Source organism: Typopeltis vanoorti, chromosome 23 (genome assembly GCF_054136105.1).
Source record: "Typopeltis vanoorti isolate ZY-2024b chromosome 23, IOZ_Tvanoo_1.0, whole genome shotgun sequence".
Classification (NCBI taxonomy): Eukaryota; Metazoa; Arthropoda; class Arachnida; order Uropygi; family Thelyphonidae; genus Typopeltis; species Typopeltis vanoorti.
This window is the reverse complement of record NC_143571.1, coordinates 35,529,288-35,554,017: the sequence shown is the minus strand read 5'-3', so window position 1 is coordinate 35,554,017 and position 24,730 is coordinate 35,529,288. Positions and strand designations below refer to the sequence as shown.

Here is a 24,730-nt window from a genome sequence, read left to right as displayed (position 1 = left end):
TTTGGAACATAGTATACATAGTGTACATGGAAGTAGTGTAGTATGCCATTAAAAATAACTTTGTAAAATGTTTTAAATCGGTAACTAAATTATTTCATTCTGGTGAGTGATTTTTTAAAATAGTTAGCCATAAAAATGTATAGCTATTAAATTTTTAAAATCTATAACATTTATTTTTAAGATGTATATAGGCGCACTAATCGAATTTGGGTATCGAAAAAAAATGACGCACTAATCGGGGGCACATTAAACGAGGGATTACTGTAGGGATTATGTGGAGTCAACTGAAAAAATTTATATGAAATAAGAGAGAAATTTGTTTAAACTATCTTGCTATATACAATACAGTGTTCAAACCAATTTAACTTATGGGTCTATGAGCTTGGTTAGAAATAAAGCACTTAATCAAAGACTGGAGTACAGAATCAGAGAGTTTTGAGAAAGATTAGGGGAGTGAACAGATGGAATCAATGGTAGTATTATATTAAAAATGAGGATTGATCAGGAATGTTTATGATGAGCTAATATCAGGTGCTATGATAGCAGAAAAAAGATGCAGAGGAAGATAAAAGTTTGGGTGAATTTTCAAAGTTATATGTGCTTTAGACTAAAATATAAGATCTGAACACTATTCGAGTCCTGAAAGCTGATGGACTTTGGAGGAAAATTGTTGATAGGAAGTCAGTTATTACTATACAAAGAGTGTACATTATTACTGATCATTATTAGAGGAAAGTTTTCGACATTTTTATTTTATTTTATTTATTATATATATATTTTTGTATCAGTGATACTGTATGGAATTAAAAGTTTATCATTATCAGATTCCTGATACGTACCCGTTAGAAGTGATGTTACAAGAGAGAAGGCAGAAGTGCATGGTCATGCTTCTAACTAGTTCTACAGATTCAGTGTCAAGTTCATGCTGCTGTTAATGATACCATGGTCCATGATACTGCTTATAGAATTAAAAGTTTATCCTTTTCAAATTCCTTATGTACCTTTAAGGAATTTAATAATGATAAACTTTTAATGCAATTAAAAGACTTCAGGGCACTTCAACATTGTTGGGGAAATCTGAGGAAAAGAGCCATCTGCAATGATAAGTAGCGAATGACCAGAGAGGAGGTTGTGATCCTTTTTGCAAAGGATAAAGGGCAGATAGAATATAACAGCTTGCTGAGCAGGCTTCTGTGCCAGACCCAATTAAATGCTCTAGAAATGTCAATTGTTTTTCCAGATCTTTTCATGGCATGTTTCCATGTCGTTTCACACTGATTTCCCTAGCCAGCACCATCCAGGTGGATGGTGCTGGCTAGGGAAATCAGTGTGAAACGAGAGTAGCAAAATCCATATTACAAGTGGGCCTCCAGGGGTAGTGAAGAAGTTGGCTATTGATCTTTCCATGATTTTTTGGAGAACTGAGAGATTGAGTGATACTTTGATGGCTTTCTTTTATTACCATGTTTTTTTAGTATAGGTGGAATAGGTTGTTTTCTGTGTGCAGAGTTGATGTTAAATGAATAGGAAAAATTAAAATATGGTATAGGTTAAGTGCTCCATTGTGGAGCATAAGGTTTAGCATATATGTGTGGGATACTGTTAGTTCTTTCAGATTGGTCCAAGCTTTTCAGAATTCTGAATTTTGATGAAAGATTACAGGAGACATGGAATGAACCGTTCTTGCTGCTTTTGATGTTTAAGCTTATGCAGTGATTGTTACTCATATTGATATTTGGAGGCAGATCAGAACATAGATGATAAACTCATGTTGGAGTTTTAATGGAGTATTGACAGCACCAGGAAAGGATTAAAAACTAATTTTAATACTTCCAATATTAGTTTTTAATCCTTTCCTAGTGCTGTCAATACTCCATTAAACCTTCAACACGATGTCCTCCCAGCACTTAAGCCTTAACACATGGATATAATAAACTAATATAATTAGGTTATTACTGGGTTAGTGACAAGCAATGTATAGGCTCTCCTGCCCAATCAACCATGCCTTTCTGTTTTGTGGCCAGTTTCCACAAATGGGGATCTAGTAGGGCAAGTATTGCCACCTTAAAAGCACACTTTTCCTAGGTGTAGGAAATTCTAATTAGACTTTGGGGAAATATTAAGAATATTTTCCCAAGGAATTTCCTCCAACTAGAATAAAAAATTCTAGTTGGAAGAAATTCTAACTGGATGGTATATGATTTTCTCTAAAATACTCTATAAAACTACAACAAAAACGAACTAGATTAAAGTAAAATCATAGCCATCCCATACATTAAAGGGTTATCAGAAAAAATCAACAGAATCCTACAACATTATAACCTCAATGCCACCTTTAAACCACCCACTAAACTTAAAACCATATCCAACTCCTCTAAGGATCCTCTCCTCCCATTAGCACATCCTGGAGTCTATTGCATCTGCTGCACCTGTAACTTACCATACATTGGTGAAACAGGACGGATAATCCCTATACACAAGAAAAAACACATTAGACACATTAAATATAACATTATGGTGAAGCAGGCCTCTCAGACCATGCACTCAACACCTTACACCAAATCAACTGGAAAAGCACCTGCTCCTTACACCGCACAAAAACCTGGTACGAAAGGAAATTTAAGGAATCCTGCAAAATCCTGATAAACCACCCAAATATCAACAACAGAGATGGCATGAAAATTCCAAGGATCTGGATGGCACACATTCAGCCGACCTAATGTGAAAGATCCAGCATAAGTCAGGACTCTAGCCAATCCTTAACTAGTATTAGAAACCATTCCATACCAACTGGCTGGAATGATGTTAATATATGTATATAGTAGACAACACTAATAATAGGACTCTAGCGTTGATGTATAATTTTTTTTATTTTTTTTATTTATTTATTTTTTTCTCACCAGAGGTCAGGCCAACAATTGTTGTAGCGGTTGGTCAGTGTCATTAACAAACCAGTTTGATTGTAGTATAGCTTGTTTTCTGTGTGTAGTTGTATGCTCCAGAAGATACCTTGACATAAAGGTCGAAACGTCGAATGTAGATTTTAGTTATATTAAACTAAAGTTTTTATTCAAACATGGTAGTTGTCTCCATAATTTTCAAAAATGCATTCAGATCACCATGTAAGCCTAAAAGAAAGGATGTAGATGATTTTCATTGCCTGGTGGAATGCTACCATTCTGCTTATTAAAGTCATGAAGTGGCTATTGCCATGTTTTTTTTTTACCCCCCCCCCCTAGGAGTATGCTCTTCAATTGCTGTTTCTTCCCTTTCTGAGTACTTCTGGCATTAGTTTACATAAACTCCAGTGTTGATTATCCTACTCAAGTTCAGAACACGATGAACTATATTCGGCATCATGTATATTCTCCCATATACTCGCCTATATCCTGCCCCCTCCCCAACAGTCTAGTTTCTGCACTTCTGAACTCTGTATATTATTATTATTACATGACACCTCCAAGGAGTCCAAAGACTCATTGAGAGAGGGCACCTAACTACAATTCTCTGTCTCCACCACTCCTCAAATACAATGAACTGCAACTACCATCATCATCTACACCAATGCCATCTACTGCCACTAGTAATTTCAAAGACAATCACAAACATCCATGCCTACAGCAGGATTTGAACCACAGCCTTATTGCTGAAGAGGAGATACACTAACCACTCGGCCAACCAGACTGGCAATATAAGTTGTATAAGTTCTTTTGTCCATGTCCGCTGAACTCGATCTGCAAACTCCATGCCATTCCTTCTGTACAACCCATGTATTAACTCATTTGCAATCATGCCCTTCTCAGTTTGCTTCTATCACACCATGGTAGCACATTTGCACTCTTTACTTTCTCATTACTTAATTTCTTGTGCCAGCAACTCTTTCATGTCACCTTGTATAACACATTTATCATTTGTCAAGAATAACCATGTCTTTCACTTTCCCTCTGTGCATCTCTAACATTCTTAATATTTCCCCAGTATAACATGATTTCTTCATGTTCTTCTCCATCACCCCTCTCTGCTTTCTCTTTCCTTACATCTCTTCCTTCTTTTGCCAAACTACTTACCAGGTATTTTTTCCAGCCATTTTATCCCACATTTTGTCCTGCAAAGGACTCCACACAAGCACTCTTTCTCGTTATAAGTATGTATTTAGAGTATACATATAAAAGTACATTTATATTGTTCTGTGTTTTTAGCAAGTTTTATTTTATTTTACTTACTTATTGTAGATATAGAAAGTTTATTTTTTCACTTGGTTAGACTATAATAAATTTAGTTTAATCCTTTATCTATTGCTTTCACTATTATTCATTATTCCATTACTATTTTTAAAAACTTGTTGAACATATATTGGTTTTCACAATATAACAACATATTATATCCATAAAAATCATCCATAAGAAGTATGAAGTGAGACAATTGCAACAGGATGAGTGGTGTGGAGCAAGACAGAGAATAACTCGGATGGAGGAAAGACTTTTATAAAGCAGATGTTTTGCATTTGAATGGATCCAGTTTGGGTGGGGGGGGTTGAAAAATTGTTGTTCATTAAGAATTCAGAAGTGCAGATTTAGGAAAGCTAAGCTACAGTGTAATAAATTTAGTTTAATCCTTTATCCAAGTGTGAGCAAACAAAGTTTGCGCTTGAAAGTATCTTCAGGACTGGGGTAAGGTAGTACAACACCAGGCAACTCGTTGCAAAGGTGGGGCAAGCTAACATCACTCCTATCTCAGTATCTCCCATAATGCAAAACACATCTCCTTGCAGATATGTCTAATTTTAATGCATTAAGGGAAGGGCCACTACCCAGACTAGTTTCGACCTTTATTGATGTCTCTTCAGTGGGAGCCAGGCCCAAGTGGAGATACCAGCCAGAAGCATTAGCAAGGTCATCTCTATCTATAGGAGTTGCCAAATGGTGTGTCACCTTGTTAATTAATTACTCTGGATTTAGAGAAAGATATTGAAAGTTTATTTTTCACTTGGTTAGAATATAATAAATTTAGTTTAATCCTTTATCCAAGTGTGAGCAAACAAAGTTTGCACCTGAAAGTATCTTCAGGACTGGGGTAAGGTGGTACAACACCAGGGTAACTCCTGGCAAAGGTGGAGCAAGATAACATCACTTCTATCTCAGTATCTCTCATAATGCAAAACACACCTCCTTGCCAATATGTCTAATGTTATGTATTAAGGACCTTGCTAATGCTTCTGGCTGGTATCTCCACTTGGGCCTGGCTCCCACTTGAAGAGACATCAATAAAGGTCGAAACTAGTCTGGTTAGTGGCCCTTCCCTTAATGCATAACATTAGACATATCCACAAGGAGATGTGTTTTGCATTATGGGAGATACCGAGATAGGAGTGATGTTAGCTTGCTCCACCTTTGCAAGGAGTTGCCCTGGTGTTGTACCACCTTACCCCAGTCCTGAAGATACTTTCAGGTGCAAACTTTGTTTGCTCACACTTGGATAAAGGATTAAACTAAATTTATTATATTGTAGATATATAAAATATAGAAGTACATGAATTTTGACTTTTATGTTCCTCTTACAAAATAATGTATGCTTTTTTCCTCACTACTTCTCTTATTAATAGAAGCATAAGGGTAAATAGACGTTAAAAAACATGTAAGCAGGAAAAATTGACTATAAAATTTGATTCACCTATTGTTAGTATGAAATGGAGTACATTTAAGTCGTCATATCATTAAATTAAAGAATGTAGAAGCGAAATCATGAGTTTGAATAAAGCAGCATGCAGGTAGGTATTCTGCATGTAGTAATGATGTGTTTCACACCAATAGGACTTTAACAGTCAGATGTGTATCACGTTTATTTTATTTTTATATTGATCCTGTACACAAGAAGTCAAATGATCTATAAGGCCCTTTATAGGTCACTGATGTGCTTATGCATATCAGTGCTGTGTCTGGGGCATAGATGAGGTGTCAGAAGTTTATTGACGTTTTTTTTTTTTTTTTTGAAGAGTTGCAGGCTGTTGTTCTTTGGAAATACCTCTCAGGATTCTTCTGGTGTCTTTCTGGTGGAAGGCCACTGGTAGCGTGCAGTGTTTCCTGGTAAAGTTGGTGATGAATTTTGGCTAGATCATCTGTGCATGAGTTCGATTAGAAAAATTATGCCAAGATGTTGTAAGATGTGTAGGAAGTACAGAAGCACTTTATGCCAGATCCTATCAAATTCTTTTGAAATATTGACTGATGCTAGACGCTTATCTTTTTTCGGAATCAGCTGCATATGTAATTCCACATACACGAGAGGCATGTGAAGTTAGAGATGATTTGCCTTGGTCATCTGTGCTGCAGTTGGATGAGAAGAATGAAGCTAGGCCAGGTCATCTTTATTTTTAGGTGATGTTGTGCTATAATGTACTTTAATTAGACTTGTACTTTTAAAAAAAACAGGAGAAGCAAAAAAAAAAAAGAAAAAAGCCATTTAATTTCTGTTTTCTCACTCCAGAAATTTAGATGGACAAATGCAATATAGATAGGTGCTTATTGATAATAATTATAAGATAATTTTGCAGACTCTTAAAAAAAAAAAAAAAAAAAAAATATATATATATATATATATATATTTTTTTTTTTTTAATCTGTACTTGCATGTATCAGAAATACTGATAATATAGAAATATCAACAATGAAGTGCTTTCTTGGATGTGAATGTTTTATTCACATTGGTACGGATAATAGCAATACAATAAACTGCTGTTTATCTGACCTTCAAAACAATCCTTCAGTTACTGACCCATGTGTGTCAACCAATTTATGGTAAAGCACCATGTAATTATACTTCACTTATCTGATCCTTCGTTTATCAGAATAGCAAGTTGCATTCCACTATGGTTGGATAAGTGGTAGATTACTGTATCTCTATCATTGGCAGAGGCAGGTAGTAGCATAAATTATGTAGGATTAAATTAGAAATAACCCTTATTTCCAAATGTGGTTCTTTTTTAGTTACTAGATAGTTGCTGATACCACTGTAAATATAATAATTGCAGGCAACTTTTTTTTTTTTTTAATCGCTATTTCCACTCTCTACTTGTACTCTTGAGATGATGCTTGGTTTATAAATATAATAGTAATCGCTCAATTATTGGACCTTCAAATGAACAAACCTTCAACTAACAGATCCTTGAATGAGTTAGTGTATGAACTGACTTCTGGTACAGCACCATGTAATTATACAATTACATGGTGCTGTACCAGAAGTGGTAGAGCACCACGTACAGAGGAAAAGGAAGATTACCATGTACCTTTTTTGAATTTTCCAGTCAGTGAATAAAATCAAAATTTATGATATCTTTTGTGTCTTGGTGTATATTCACATTTGTATTTTTCTTAACAAATCTCACTAGTGATCAGCTTTTATATATATATATGTATATATATATTTGTTTGTTTATTTTATTTGCTAATTTTTTAGTTGGAGAGGACTCAAGATCCAGATATTCTGAACAAAACATGTTTTTATGGAATGCTTATTGTAAGTATTTTGTAAATGTCTTTTATTTAAATAAAAATTTTGTACCTTATTAAAAGAATAAAGAAAATATTTATTTTTATTTTTCCCCTACACACAAAAGATAAGGAACTTGTAACATGTGCCATAGGTGCAATCCTTATCTGCTTATTTGTACCTATGGCGCATGTTTAGAAAGAAGAAATATATTGACATTTATCTTGCAGAGTTGGAGGTTGAAGTTGGGAAAGATGTTATGACAAAGGCTGTTCCAGAGGACAGAGATAGATAGAATAAATGAGGAAGAGAAGAAGCAGATTTGATGTGTTTGCAGTTGTACTTAAAAGAGATATTGGGAAGCTGCTGCTCTTGTTTTGACAGGCCCAATAGCAAGCAGAGGAATGATATTTGCCAATTCACTGGAGCAGTGAAGAAACAGTGAAATTTTGCATCTGTGAGATAACAGGTGAAGTGAGCCTGTAAGGGAAGTGTCATCTATGATCTGAATTGCTCTCCTCTCGACAGCATCAAGAATTTTTATGGAGGTTTTAGGTGCACCACTCCAAATATGTAAACAGCATTCTAAGGATGGCAGATTTGAGATTTTTGTAGGATTAGTAGTTCAGTGGGTTTAAAATAACTTCTTGAGTGGAAAAGATTGCTTAGTTTTTTTTAGAGACTGGGAAAACTATTGATGTGATGTGTTTGTGCCAGGAGAAGCTGGAGATAAATGTCAGTCCAAGGAGAGCTGATCCTGTCTAGTGGTGTATTACTTGAGTATAAGGGAAGGTGAACTGAGATCCCCTTTTGTGAGAGATGAGACAGGACTGCATTTTGGTGGTATTGAAAGTAACCAGATTAACTTTGTCCTGATGGAGTATAAAGATCAGTGTTTAAGCACTGATCTTTATATACACATGATCTTGATGGCTGGGATGTCTGAGAACTACATGGTTTGTTGAAGGAGTAAGATGAATCAAGTGTGGCATCATTGGTAAAGCTGGGGATAGGATTGGCGGTGTTTGAGAGTAGGTCATTTATGTCTAAGAGAAAAATGGCAAGTGGTTAAGATGGAGCCCTGAGGCCCTTCTGCATTGGTGGCAAAGCTCAAAGAGAGGATGCCATCCACCATGACATACAGAGAACGAACAGAGAGAAAGCTACTATTCAGATACAAAGGATGGCAAGTAGACCGAAGGAAGGTAATTTGCAAAGCAGGCCTCAGTGCCAGATGTGATCAAATGCCTTGGAAATGTCGCATTTTCTCCAAAATTTTCCATGGCACTTGTTCTGTAGTGGGTGATGTAGGCTAATAGATCAGCCATAGATCTGGATTAGCAAAATCTATACTGGTGTTGCTGCTTAATGAACTTCTAGGTAATGAAGAAGTTGGCTATTGATAATGCCATTATTAGAGAGGATTGTGGTGATGGCAATTGGTCAGTAGTTGTACGGCAGACTTGAAGAGACAATAGATGACAGTGGATAGCTCTGAAGCACAATGTTTGAATATAATAGGAGAGACGCCATCAGGACCAGAAGACATTTTAGGATCCAGGTTGTCTTTTTTTACCAAAAGACCTCAGGAGGCATATGGTAATCAGATGCTAGTATGGAAGCAGGTGATTTGCCTTTATCATCTGTGAAGAGTCAGAGGAAATCAGCTTTATCTTTGGGTGCTGTAACAGCGGTGCTATCTGGATGAGAGAGGTAGAAGCACAGGTGCACAGAAGTTGTGTCTGATGGCTTTTGTGAGATAGAGGGATGTTTATTTGTTTTACTATATTTATTTTCTGCTGTTGGTCTTTATTCTTCAGTTTTATGTAATCTCTGCTCTAAAGTGGGGGGGGGGGGTTGCTGTTACAGGATTTTAATATTTTGTGGAGGTTGTAGCCATTGGCTAAGAAAGTATTGAGATGTGGTCAAGTTTAGTAGTTAGGGCACTGCTATCAGATTAATTTTGCATTGTTATATAGGGTTTTTATAATCCCATATTGTTGAGGGGGGGGGACGTGACTGCTCGGTGGATGTATCTACCAGTAGTGGGATTTCTGTAAATGGAGAAAATGCCAGGGATCCATCAGGCTGGTGTATAATCAGAATGTCTAGAAATGGGAAGCCATTGTTCTTTTCCTTTTCTAAGGTAAAATGGATTCTGTGATGGTGATTGTTCAGATGTGTTGAGAGTGTCCAGGCTATGTGGCCAAAAGGAGCATAATCTACGTAGCATAGCCAAACAGTGGATTTATATGGGGCAAAGTTTATGGCTTTTTCTTCAAAGGTTTCCATGAAGAAGTTAGCCAGGTGTGGAGAAAGTGGAGGACCCATGACTGCCCCTTGTATCTATTTGTAGAATTTTCCTTGCCAAATGAAATAGCCAGAGTTCATGGTGATCTGAAACATGGCTGAGATATCGGGAGAAAATATGGCTTGGATGAGCATCTAGGTGTCTTTGAGTGGGACATTACATTCGTAAATAGAGAGCAGGCATAAAAATTGACCAATTATGTAAGGGTGTTGTAATATGAGGTTTTCTGTACTGCTTTAAAGTGGGCTATTCTTTATATGTGAAGGAGTGTTGCCAGTATATCGTGAGAGAGCACGTTCGCTAAATGTTTGGCTAATTTGTATGTGGGAGAATTAATGACATCCACAATGGGATGTAACGGCATATTTTATTTATGGATTTTTGGTAGGCCATATATCTGGAGAGTGGAGGGGGGAGTCTAGAGTTAAATGGTTTTAGTTTATTGGTGACTTCCACAGGCTAAGAGGTGACTTTTTTAAGGAGCCTATGAAATGGTCTGATCTGTGTATTTGTGGGATCACATTCTAAAGGAAGGTAGGTAGAGCAATCTCGAAGTAAGGAGGCAAGCTTACCTGTGCAGTTTTGGTTTAAAACCATAGTGGCATTACCATTATCTCTTTGGTAATTAATATTCTATTGTTTTTAATTTTTTGTAGAGCTTCATATTCCTTCTTTGAGTTTGCTTTTTGGTAGTTTTGCATGAGTAAGAACACTGACTATACCTTGTTCTACATATATTGATATTTCTTCTGCAGGAATTTTCTTAGGTTGCTAGTGCTTAATTGTGGCTATGAGTGCACTGATTGCTTCTGGCTTCAGAGTGACAGACAATAAGTTAATGACGGTGTTATGGGGTTGTTGAGGCTTGGAATCTGAGTTTTTATATAGCTGACATCTTATTTTTCAAACTCTTTGGCTGCTTAAACATTCAAGATTTTGGAAGGGATATAGTGCACCTATATATGCAGAGAGCCTTTGGTGAAGTGAACTGGTGTTTCAATTTACACAGTTCAGAATGATGCTAATATACTGGTAATGTTTTAAAAAGGCTAATCTATTCAGTTGTCTAGAAATCTTCAGTTTCAGCTTACCATATTGACAGGCCTTGCATACAATGGAATCTTCATGGATAATGGTAATTCTTAACACATCTGAACAATCAAAATCCCATGATCCATTTTACCTTAGAAAAGGTAAACATCAACAGTCTCCCCTTACTAGACACTCTGATTACATGCCAGCCTTATGGATCCCAACATTCTCTGTTTACAGAAAACCCACACATACTAGTAGATACATCATCCACCAGCAGTCACATCCCCCCCCCCCCACTCCCAACAATATGCGATTATGAAAACCCTCTATAATCAGTTCTGATAGCAGTGCCCAACTACCGAACTTGACCATATTCTTAACACTTGCTTAGTCCATGACTACAACCCCACAAAATCCACAAAATATTAAAATCCTGTAACCACAACGCTCTTCTATCCCTCAGAGCAGAGACTGCATAAAATCTATCACCATTACATATATCTGGGGCATATCCAAAAAATTAACACAAATCTTAAACAAATATACCTTACAACCACTTGCAGACCACATAAAAATTTGACATCCTTTATCCACTTCACCAAACACCAGCCACTTTCCCCTAGGCCTACCAGGTCCCTTGCAGTTGCAAACTCTCCTGGCAGTATCATATAAAAAATGAAGATAGGAAAAAATTTGAGAATTTTAATGTTCAGGAATGTGTTTGCAAAGTTAATCTCAGATATAATTGCTTGAACAGAATGGGAGAGGAAAGATTAGAGGAAAGAAAAGCTATCACAGTATCTTGTACACTCCCTGAGGGTGCATATCAGGAATTCGATGATGATCATGAGCCAAGAGAAAAATGAATGATAAATGGTTCTGATGTGTATGTGTGTGTGTGTGTGAAAAAGCTTTAATGACTGTTACCGAGAGATAAAAAGATACTACTAGTTTCGTTGAATAGATCAACATCCTCATGTATCACAATCAAAGAAGTATATAAAAAATTACAGAGACTTAAAATTGTAATAACAGAACAAGTATAAAAAGACAATAGCATGTTTGAAAAACAAATGTGAGTATGAGTTCCAAACAAACGTATACTACGTGCTGTCGCGAGTGCGCCAGTACTGAACAGAAGCAACGTGTGCGTCAGAGAGATTGTAACTCAGGCTGTTGTTGATATGAGAGGAATCTAGGTGGAAATAATACCACATTTTTGTGGGGAATAGTGATGGGAGGAAGCATGAAGGTATCTATCAGTATGAGTAGGCTTTCTAAAAATTTCTAAATCTCATACCGATAGATACTTCATGCTTCCTCCCATCACTATCCCCCACAAAAATGTGGTATTATTTCCACCTTAGCTCACTGAGCCAAATCATTACTTACAGAAGAAACAGAAATTGAAAATGAACTCCTTTTTCTTAAAAAAACTTTTATTAACAATGGTTTCTCTCCAAAGAAAATTGACAAATTTCTTTCCCCAGGCACTCAACTACTTCTGAAGATCCCTCTTCCCCAAGAGCCTTCATCTCCTTGCCTTACATCAGCTCTCTTTCACCAAAACTGGCCAAGATTCTCAAGAAATTTAACTTCAAAACTTGCTTCACTATGCTTCCAAAACTTCGTTCATTACTTAGCAAACATAAACAGAAACATCTTCCTACTCAATTTCTAGGAGTCTACAAGATTTTGTGTGATTGTGGAAAGCCATACTATGGGCAGACTGCTAAATCCATCCTTCTACGTTTGGATGAACACCGTAGAGATATCTCCTATAACAGGACTAGAGCTAGCGCTCTCTCTAGCCGCGTTCTCTTTTCAGCTAACTCAGACGAAGGCCGCCAACACATTGTAAACTGGACTCAAACTTCTAACATCCATGTGTGCTACGATGAACTCGAAAGAAAGATTGTTGAATCCAGTGAAATTTCTCTAGATTCCTCTCATATCAACAACAGCCTGAGTTACAATCTCTCTGATGCACACGTTGCTACTGTTCAGTACTGGCGCACTCGCGACAGCACGTAGTATACGTTTGTTTGGAACTCATACTCGCATTTGTTTTTCAAACACGCTACTGTCTTTTTATACTTGTTCTGTTATTACAATTTTAAGTCTCTGTAATTTTTTATATACTTCTTTGATTGTGATACCTGAGGATGTTGATCTATTCAACGAAACTAGTAAACTAGTAGTATCTTTTTAAATATATCTTGTCATCTTTTTATCTCTCGGTAACAGTCATTAAAGCTTTTTCATAATATTCCAACCGAGTAAAAATGAATTCTCATATTGAACAGCCTACGTATATATATATATATATATATGTATACGTAGGCTGTTCAATAAGTAATAAGACTATATTTATACAGAAAACAGATTACCTTTAATCGTCATCATTTACATGGTCTTTTTCGAAGTAACTACCGTGAGACGTGATGCATTTGTCCCAACGTTGTGTCCACTTCTTAAACACATGTGAAAGTCCGTTTTTTGAGAGTTCTTTCACAACTGCCTCCGCAGCTTTTACACATGCTTTGTTGCTTTCGAAATGATGGCCTCTTAGTGGTTTCTTGAGCTGAGGAAACAGCCAGAAATCGCAGAGTGCGAGATCAGGACTGTATGGAGAGTGTGGTAGGATATCTGTGTTGTTCTTCTGCAAAACGTCCACTGCACAACCAGCAATATGTGGCCTTGCATTATCGTGGTGCAATAAGAAGCCATTCTTCAGCAATGGATGCTTCCTTTTGACGTGCTTGATGATAATTATCTTTTAAACAATACTAGTTACAAATGCACAGAACTTGACGTTGTTAAGTGCTACTTGAGTGCAATTACTTTTCAAAACTTTCAATGCTGCAATTCTGATTTGTTATTTCTTAAAATTTACTCCCTTATAAAATGAGAAAACAAAGAATTATTTGTTTTCCTAAATATAAATACAATTAAGTTTCTACAGTAATGTTTAAGTAAAGTCAATTTCTGTTTTCTGATTTTTTTTTTTTTCTTTTCTGTCATTATAATTAGTAAGTAAAACTGCTATATTTTTTTTTTTTTTTAAAGTTCAATTATTATTATTATTATTATTATTATGTTACTACAAACTAGGGAGCAACAAAAATATTTTAGGATACTTAGGGAGCCGCGACTACTAAAACTTCCTCTGGGTCTCTTTCTTACTTCAAATATCTGGTTTGTCAAAACCAATTTGAATGTTTTGTTTTCTTCTAGCTTGATGTTTTAGCTGATTCCTTCCTTGTTCCATATATTTTTCTTATTGGCTCCTATCATATAAGTATCATCCCATCATACTTATCTATTTCCATATTTGTGTGTGTGTGTGTGTGTGTAATTAAATTTATTATTGGTATATAAATAAATAGTTTTTTTTTATCCTGGACCTACTTTTCATAGAAGAGCCTATTATATAGAGAAAGTAGTACACTATTAAATAGGCTCTTCCTAATATTAGATAGTACACTTTTATACTATTAGATAGGCTTTTCCAGGAAATCGAGGACTCGCCAAAGGAGGGGAATGCACTTACAACATCTATTGGCAGACCCTTCCATACTTGCTATATGCAATAAAAAGAACCTGGATATCATATGTTTCCTACTACATTCTTAACTGTTAACAAATCTTAAATTTCTGCTTTATATTTCTTAACTGTTGGTTATAAAGAAAAATCTGGTCTTCGAAATCTCTATTTAGTCGAAACCTAGCATTTTCCCCTGCTACTTTTCCTTTTAGCAATTTTTCATGATGACCTTTTCTTTTCTGGAATGCTCAATAGGAAAATTCTCCTGTAATTCTCATATTCAGTTTTTTCCTTTTTTTTATAACTTGGTATAATGAGAGTACTACTTCAATTATCTGGAATTCACCCTTCTGATCAAGCTTTCTGAATTATATTATGTAGACACTGTCAAACTTTAATAACACCATATGCAGCCCTACAATCAATAGTTTACAAGGGTGGTTCCATAAGTTTTTGGCCTGACTAACTTTTAGAGGTGATAGAAACAAAACTACTATGTCGCTTTTCAACATAATCTCCCTTTACTTCAACACACTTTTCACATCTTTGAATTAACTTTTGTATGCTGTTGAAAAAAATAGTCTGTACTTTTGTCTGCAAAATGGCCTAAAATTGCATCTTTCACCTCATTGTCATCTGCAAATTTTCTTCCTTGAAGGTCTTTCTTCATTTTTGAGAAGAGGTAGCAGTCACTGAGTACTAGATCTGAACTGTAAGGCAGGTGATCAATCTCAATCTCCTGGAAGCCACAGTCCTCAGCCTTTGCAACAACTGTATGGACTGGAGCATTGTTGTGAAGCAGGCAAACACCATGACTCGGTATTTCTCTTCTCTTTTATGACATCACACAGTTTGTGCAGGAGTGAAGCATAATATTCTGCATTCACAGTGGTATTCCTTTCCTTGAAGTCAATCAAGAGAATTCCCTGGCAATCCCTATGATCCTCTTGGTGGACTGAGTGACCTTGCTTTTTCTTGGTTTTGCTTTACTTGGTTGTGCCACTCCATGGATTCTCTTTTGGAAAGAGGATCATAATAAAGGACCATTGTTTCATCCCCAGTGACAATGGATTCTAGTACTTCTTTCTGATTTCCTTGGCAAAGCTCTGAAAACTTGCAGGAACAGGTCACACAATGCTCCTTCTGAATTGAAGAGAGAAGTCAGGGCACCCACCTAGCACTGACCTTCATGTACTACCTCTTCTTATGTGAAGCTTCTCATGAATGATGCAAAAGACAGTTGTTATAGAAAGCCCCAACCTTGCTGAGATTTCTTTGAGCTTCAACCATCTGTCATTGAGCAGTTCCTCCTCAACAAGAGAGACGTGGAAGTCATCACTTCCACAGAATGACCGCCATGAGGATCATCTTTGATGGTCTCTCTCTTGGTAGGAGAAACTGTTTAGCCCATTATTTTATGGTGGAATATGGAGAAGCCTCCCCATAAACACCATTTTTTTTATAGCCCTTATTTGGTAAAAAAAACTTTATCACAGCACTGTACTCAATTTTTAACATTACAGCGACTTAGTGTACTATGTGTTAGTCAAACAAGTGCTTCCAGCTGAATGGTGCAGGTAGAGAGTTGAAACTGGTACACTAAGCTCTCCCATAGATGGTGCTATCTGTCACACACTGTTTTAAAATTGGTGTGAATTATGCATGTCAGGTTGGAAACTTTTGGAACCTACATTTTTATGTTGTGTTCATACACAAGGTTGGTTAATCAACCTATAGTACATTAGTACCATGTATGGATTGGGAAAGGAGGAACTTGTTTATGTTTGATTTAAATGACTGTAAATTGTATTCCTTGGGAAACACAGCAGATGGGAGACTGTTCCACAGTGCAGCAGTTGCAAGGATGAAAGAGGAAGACAAGAAACTTGTTCTTTACAGTATACCTAGAAACTTTGTTTCTAGGTGTACTGTAAAGGGATGTTGAGCAGCAGCTGCACATGTTCCAACAAGCTTAGTACTGAGTGGAGGAATTATTGATGTTATTTCAGATGAGCATTTCCCACAGAAATATTTGTAGTACACTTTTCAAAACAAAAGTGTACAACTCTCTCCCCTCACTTTACAAAAGTGAGGGGAGAGAGTTGGTACGAGATGGGTCATTAATAAGTCTAATTACTCTCCTCTGTATTGAGTCAAGCATTTTGAGAGAGCTTTTAGGGACCCCACCCATATGTGGGAGCAATATTCAATACCTGGGTGGATTTGTGATTTGTATAATGTTAACAGCTGTTTAAGGGTGAAGTAACGTCTTGAGCGAAAGAGAAATCCTAGTTTTTTTGAAGCTGAGGATGCAATGGTTGTGACATGTTTATGCCAGGAGAGGTTTGATGTGAGAGTAATTCCAAGAAGAGAGAGATCTCAAACTGTCTGGAAATTTGGGTATCATCAAAAAGGATACTGGGAAAAAATGGTTCTTTTTAATGGGAAATAGGACAGAACTGGGTTTTTTTAGCATTGAAATTGATGAGGTTATCCGAACCCCATTGTAGGATGGCTTGGAGATCGGAATTGAGGGTGGTGGTGGTTGATGTTCTGTGGATTGAGATGAGTTGTGTAGGGTAAGGTTTATTTATTGAAAGAGGAGCATAGTGTGCTGTCATCTGCAATACTGTGTATTGGGTTGGAGGTCAACTGGTGAGAGGGCAGAACCTTGTGGAACCCCCCAGCATTAATTGAATGGTGAGAGGATAGGGAGCCAGCCACCATCATCACACACACGCGCACTGTGTGTGTGTCCAGAGAGAAAACTGACAATTCAACTACAGAAGTCCTGGGTCAGACCAAATGATGGTAGTTTGCTTAGTAAGCCTTTATGCCAGACCCGGTCAAAGGCTTTGGAGATATCAAGTGCAACCACTTGAGATTCGCCAAACTTCTCCATGGCATTTGTCCAGAGATGGATGACATATGTGAGCAAATCTCCTGTTGATCGGCAGTGACAGAATCCATACTGACAGTCGTTTATTGGATGAGTGTCTTCAAGGTAGTGTAGGAGTTGGGAATTGATGATTTTTCAGTTACTTTTGACAGGAGTAAGGTAAGCGAGATGGGGCAGTAGTTGGATGGCAGTGACTTGTCACCCTTCTTCGGTATGGGCTGAATGAAGGAGACTTTTTTGTGTCTAATTTGGACAGTGTTTTTCTGATCTCATCCTGGCAAAAGGATATAGGGGCATTGTATTTTGGGTATCTGGAATGGTTGGGGGGTCTTCAGTTATGCATGCATTGGAAGCAAAGTGTGAGGCCAGAAGATTGGCTTTTTCTGTGGGTGATGATGCAATAGAGCCATCTGGGTATGATAAGGGCAGGAATAGTGTTGGGCAGAAGTTACAGCCAGTTGCTTTGGCGAGAGACCAAAAGGCTTGGCTGCTGTTTCCTGCTTCTTGCTCTTTCAAACTCTGTTTTGGAAGCATCGATTTTTTTTTTTTTTTTTTTTTTCATCTATTTTGGGCTTCAGTATAAGGAGGATGAGGTCCTTGATTTCAGCCAGTTATGGTATGTCTGGTGTTTCATCTGTACAGCCTTGGCACATCTTTTGGAGAACCAGGGTTTAGTTAGGGAAGGGCAGTTCAGAGTACTGTGTCGAATGTATGTTTCCATGCCGGTGAGGATTGCTTTGGTAATAAGTTTGGTACATATGTTTGGGTTGGAAGGCTGGAAGCAATAGTCCAGCCATAGGAATGTGGCATAGAAGTTACGAAGGCTGTCCCACTTGGCACTGCTATAATGCCAAACTACTCTTGTATAAGAGTGTCTGAGTAAGCGTTGTTGCATGGGGGAGGAGATGAGCACTAGATTGTGGTCAGAATTACCCAGGGGGCTCAATACTTTCACTGTGTATTTGGAGGGGTCATTGATGAGGAAGAGATCTGGGATGTTTGGGGAGTGGTTTGGGTTATCTGGTATTCTGGTTTGCATCTCAACAAGTTATGTAAGGTCATTAGTGATGGCAAATATTTCAGCATCTCTACCTGCAAGATCTGTACAACTGGAGAAGGAAAGTCAGCTAATGTTGTGGACATCAAAATCCCCTAGGAGGATAATTTCGCTGTTGGGAAAGTGGGATTGGAGAAAGTCAGTTTTTAAGGAGAGGAAATTAAAGAGCACACAGTGGTTGGTCGTGTTGGGGAGAGCAATAGAGACAGCAAATGAATTTGACTGAGTGGGGGAAGGGATATTTTCAACCAAAGAAGGTTAAAGTTGGGTGCTCTCTGGCAAGGTATGTCAGAACAGATGTATGCATAGACACCACCCTTGGGATAAAAGTTGTTAAAGAGTGAGTAGTTTAGAAGGTTGGAGATAAATAGTGCTGGGGAAAGGTGAGATATGAGTTTCTGCCAGAAAGAGTAGGTGGGGTTTGGTAGACTGAAGGTGGTAGCAGACACTATTATGGTTGGAGTTTAGGCCATGGATGTTGGTGAAGTGGATATGTAGGGTTTTGTGAGTGATATGTTTGACCGCAAGGGTCTTGCACATTTCCTATGCAGTGTCTGCATGCTGGTCTCCATGGTGGCTGCTAGTGGCATCACTTGGTTTTTGCACCAGTTTAATTTGTCTGTAGTCTATGATTCAACTGTTGTCACCATTTTGCCTTTTTTCTTTGTGTTGTCTTCAAAACTGGCGTCTTTGTTTCCTTTGTGGAAATGATAAATCTGGTCGAGCATGTGTGTGCGATTGGGGATAAGTGTCTTTGAACTTGTTGTCGATCGCTGTTATTAGTTTTGATGTGCTTGTTGGCGTGTTGCAAGTCACTTTTCCTGGGCATGGAAAGTTTGTTCCGTCCTTTCTTTTATTTATAGGTCCGAAATGATGGTACCTGACGATATTCTTAGAATTAATGTTGCATTCTTCAGTTAGTTTGTTGATATCCTCTTTTAATGATTTTCTGTTTTCTATCAGAAAGTTCAAAATGACAGCATTGAATGTTTTTTGTTTTTGGCCTCCATCAAGTTGTTTACTGTTGATGCGATTAGATCACAGAGTTCATTCATGGGCAAAGTTGAGCTTGCGTTGCACTGGTCGTCAATTTGTTTGAGCTTAACTTCCACTGCACGTATTTTGGAGGTAAAAGATTGGAGAAAGTCAATTTTTAAGGAGAGGAAATTAAAGAGCTGAGATTGGTTGGTTGTGTTTAAAGCATCGATGTGCTGTTTGAGGTTTTCAATACGTTTACCTATATTCAGAAGTTATTTTACTGAAGGGAGGCATAGCTAACAGAAGAACGGCTGGTTAAGTTCGATAAGTAGCTTTTATGCAGATTCGTCTATTTTGGCACAGGAGGTCTGTAGCCAGTGGCAACAGAACTTGCAGAATATCCCCTTTTTTCTATCTATGAAACCAGTTTTGCAGCTGCGGCACGTAATAGGTTTGTCGGCGGTGATTGACGGCACTGTGCTGGTGAGACACAGGGTGCTCGTTCGGTGTTGTCTTTTGTTGCCACCATCTTTGCTGCGTACAACAATAGGCATAGTGAGCGCTTACAGGGACAAGGGGCTGATTTAGAATTGGAAAGATAGCTGATTTAATGCACTATAAGTACTTACAGGTTGTGCAGAAGTATTCCGCTCCTCAGTATCCGCTGTTAAGGTTTCCGTTTGATGATTAATTTTGATGAAAAACACTCACAAAAACGATAAAATGGGGAGCACAAATTTAGAGTAGCTTATTCATCGACTTGCTCAACTTACCTCGTATCACTATAGACATGGATGTTTGATGAATATTTCTTTAGATTTGAATGTCTTTAGATTTGAGATGACTTTCATTGCCTTGGTGTGAAACCACAATCCCACGTATTGGAGGCTGGAAGCAGCTTATATTGTTTCATGTTTGATCTCTTGAGCAGGGTTTTCCGACAATGTAAAACATATACATGTGTGTATGTATATATATATGTGTGTGTGTGTGTGTATATCTATATATGTGTGTGTGTGTGTACATACATATATATACATGTGTTTGTGTGTGTGTGTATGCATATTATTATTATTTTCTGAGACCTCCAGGGAGTCAAGAACTCATCGAGGGAGGCTGTAAATTACCCAACCCAGCTATCATACCTTCCCTTAAATTCATTTACACTAGCTGCACTCACTACCCCTAAGGGCAAATTATTCCACTCACTCACTGCTCTCTTAGAGAAAAACCTATCTCTTACCCCTTTCTTGACTGAGAACAACCTTAACTTCCATGGATGCCCCCATGTTCTCTCCCCCTTCCATATAACGAAAAATTTCATCATTTGAAATGTTATAACACCCATTCAAAAGTTTATAGACCTCTATCATATCACCCCTCTTTCTCCTGTTAACCAGAATCTGTAATCCACATGTGTCTCAATCTGTCCTCATAATCTAAATCCCATAATCCGGATATAATCTTTGTAACTCTTCTTTGCACCCTTTCCACAGCTTCTTTATCCCCTTGAAACCTGGGAGACCAAATCTGTGCACAGTAATCCAAGTGTGGTCTTATCAAAGCCTTATAAAGAGGTAAAATTACTTTCTTATTGTTACATGTCAAGGTTCGTTTCAGCAAACAATTGCAAATCTGATGATGGACCCTGCTTGAAGTCATTAATGTATAGATTGAACAATAATTGCCCAAGGACTGAACCAGTGAGGTACACCACTGGTTTTACCTTAAATCTGGCAGATTCACACCCACTGTATACCACTTTTTGATATCTGTCTGTTAACCATCCCCTGATCCAAATCAATAGATTATGTTCCAATCCCATATTCTCCAGTTTACGCAACAGCCTATCGTGTGGTATCTTATCAAATGCCTTAGAAAAATCCAACATTATCATAGTGTATACAGTGTATACATATATACAGTATATATAATAATAATAGAACTTCTGTAGCCCAATTGATATAGACAAAGGCTTTTGTGTCACTAAGACCTGGGTTCGATTCCTATCAGTGACATGAAGAACCTTTACACGGTCTCTTTTGACTAAAGGTGAGTTTAGCCGGTCTTATATGGAGGTAGGAGATTTTTTCATCTGGATACTTTTGTTTTTCATCTTCCAGAACAGGCAAACCAGCCCCTGTGAACATACTCATCTACAGACATAGGACACACCGGGAGGCATAGCACCTTATCCTTGAGTTACAGTTGCGGTTGCAATCCAAGAATAGTTGGAAAGGTTGAGGGTGCTTAAGTGCCTGTTAGGACCACTGATGATGATATATAATAATAATAATAAAAACCTTACCTCATCCACAGTGCTTATGTTAACATGCTTTCTTGCACAAGTCACTCAGTGTTTTCTTCAGAATTTGCTGCTCACACTGTAAGGTTTGATTTCTGATTTCAAACTTATTCACTTTAAGCTAATAGTATTTCTGGATTTGCATAAGTAGTTCACATCTGAAAGTCATTTGATTTCATTTTCTTTCATAACATTTTCACTGTTTTGCATCCTGCAGCAATTTTGAAAATATGCTATCAACAATATAATATAATAATATAATCAACAAAACTTCTTGTTTTGCATATATCTTCTCTATCCATGTGAATTTGTATGAATTTTTAATGTGGAACATTTATGATTAGTCTGTTAATAAATAGAAGATTATTATATTTAGATGTTTATATAGAGGATATTATCATAATATTAATCCTACTGGCTGTGCCATTATTTAAATATAGGATTTTTATTAATTTAATCCTGTATATAGAAATGATCTCTGTTCAACAATTATTTTTAATTTATATCAGAGTGTACCTATATATTATATGCACAAGGGTTCACTCCGATTGGTGCAATGACCTTATTTTTTTCTTTCAGAATCCAAATAAATCACTGACTCAAGACCAAAATACAAAATAAATATATTTAATATAACAAAAACAATATATATACACTTCAAACAAATATTACATAACTAACTACAAATTAATTGGATCCAAGGCCTTTTAAAAATAAACTTACACTATAGACTAGACTAAACACTTCGTTTTCGCAATGACAAAATGTTCATAGCCAGTTTCTCTCTCTGTCAAGGCTCTTTTCCGAAGATATATGACTTTATTCTTCATTTTCACAGGATCCTTTCTTATCACTCATGTAGCACACATTAAATCTTCCTGACTTAATTCTGTCTTCTTTTTAGTAGAAATAACAGTTAGATCCGGTGTCCTTAAGACAGACAAAATTTCCTAATCAGAGTTTTCTTGAATTCCTTTAGAACGTAAATAGCAATTTCTTTTTTTATTCACTAATGCTTATTGACAGTCTCTTCCATTTGAAAACACTTACAGTTCTACGATTCCCTTTTCGGAATCTACTATAAATTTTCCAATTAGCGTTTTCTCAAATGTTCCTTTTAAAACAATCTATAGCAATATTCTCCTTTATTTATCAATATTTATTCCACATTAAAACTTCATAGTTCCACGATTCCCTTTTCAGAATATACTATTAATTTTCTTCTGACTGTCACATAAAAAAAACTTAAATTCCACTGAATCTAAATGTCTGCTGGCTTGTGTTCTTATTTCCTTCCGAACGCTGTCTTGTTTTTCTCCCGTTGCTTCGATACTGAACGCTTTCTGTCAGCTGTCAATCACACATCAAACTTCTCGGCGAGCATGCACACTCCATGAAAGTGGCAAGCAAGAAACTAGGTATAATGGCTGACACTTTGTCTCCATTAGCGACAAGTGAATGTCTTCATAAAACACAACTTAATATTTTAAATTACAATAAATTTGTTTAAAGTAACACAACTATTCAAATCAGGTAAGTACATAAATTTTTAACTGCTTTACATATTATTTTTGACAAAAAACAATTTCAATAACAGGCACATCGCAAGTGCCAACAATGCGTGTTATGAAACTAAAACTAATAAACATTCTAACATAAACAATACGTAAAAATAGTCAGAATTTTAAATTATGATTATTTTTATAAGCCCATGTCCTCAGAAGATAGCTTCATTGCTTGCTATTTATTAGCATTGCTCATTTCCCTGATTTTCCTAAAACATTTCTATTGGTTGGAATTCATTTCTGTCTCTACTATTTACATCTGCAATAGGAATTCACTATTCTTTTTTCTTTCTAGTTACCTAAAAGATCTCTCTTTCTTTCTTTCATACTAGCACTTCACTGGTGTCATATGTAAATAAATAATAAATAAGTTGTTTTATTCATTTTCTCATTTTCAAACCTATCCATATAACTCTGCTTGATACTGCTTCCTATTTAAGACGTATCTTTTTTCCTTGTGTTGCATAATATGGTTACTTCAACCTTGAAGAATAAGACTGAAATAACATGATTTATCCATTTCTTTTCAGCTCTATTTTTTCCCCTTATTGTTGTTGAAATTTTCATTATTAAACTAGTTTTTTAATATTTATACATAAATATTAAAAAATTTAATATTTATGTGTGTGTATATATATATATATATATTTAAATGGATGTCTTGAATTTATTTATCTAATTAATAATTTTCTTTAACACAGATTGTCTTTGATTCTATTTAATTAAGCATCCGATACAACAAGTATTGCAGAGGTTGAATTTAATTTTCAATTTCACTAAATATTATACAACTAGTATCTAAACCTAATATTTAATGGAGCACATCTAAGTAATCTTCCTTAAAAGCTATCTTTGCATAGACATGATTAAGACCTGGCTTATAGCTGAGTATTACTGAACAATTCAGGTTGGAATGGTTGAATTATTTTTTTCTATGCTTCCCTTTCTTCTTACATCAATTTAGCTGTGGCCTTGCTGGGCATATTCTCTACACTTCAAAAAACAAACTAGGGATTCAGCATTAATCCATTTGAGTGGGATGGTAGTAAAGTAGTTTTTGCAGGCTGCTCACCAGGTGCTACATGGGGCCGAACCTATTGGTAACACTTTCGAAAGCTGAATCAACTGGCAAAAAATAATCATGCTACTTCTTACACTACCAGGCTGTGCTTGGGGAAGGGGGGAGGTTTTCGAGTATAACAGCTTGCACGGGATACTATTGAGGCCATACTTGGATTGGAATGGGTCTGGACACTCCTATTGCATTCCCTGTTCTATAAATTTTTCCAACATTCTAACATGAAAGGAAGCATAAAATTTTTTAGTATATCTGCAGTTGAAAAATATCTTCTACAAAAAAAAACTCTCAAAAAAAAAAAAAAACTTCTCTCTCGAAAAACTTCTAATTCTATTCTTTTATTCCATATACCTCTGTCCTTTGGAACAGTCTTCTCATACTATTTTCCTCAATTCATGCTACCTTCAGATCTTCCAGAAACACATTAACAGAGATTCTGTTAATGCCCACACATCATTCTTTTTGTGTTA

General features: G+C 36.6%; 1 protein-coding gene across 1 annotated transcript in view; it reads left to right on the top strand.

The window, feature by feature from the left end:
• The window catches only part of LOC150093777 (N-chimaerin-like), a 274,033-nt gene that overhangs the window by 26,859 nt on the left and 222,444 nt on the right, over positions 1-24,730 (top strand). Inside the window, exon 2 of the mRNA XM_090412511.1 lies at positions 7,453-7,512. Within this exon, the coding sequence (XP_090268637.1) occupies positions 7,491-7,512 (22 nt within the window). The 5' untranslated portion in view covers positions 7,453-7,490. The remainder of the gene's footprint in view (positions 1-7,452; positions 7,513-24,730) is intronic.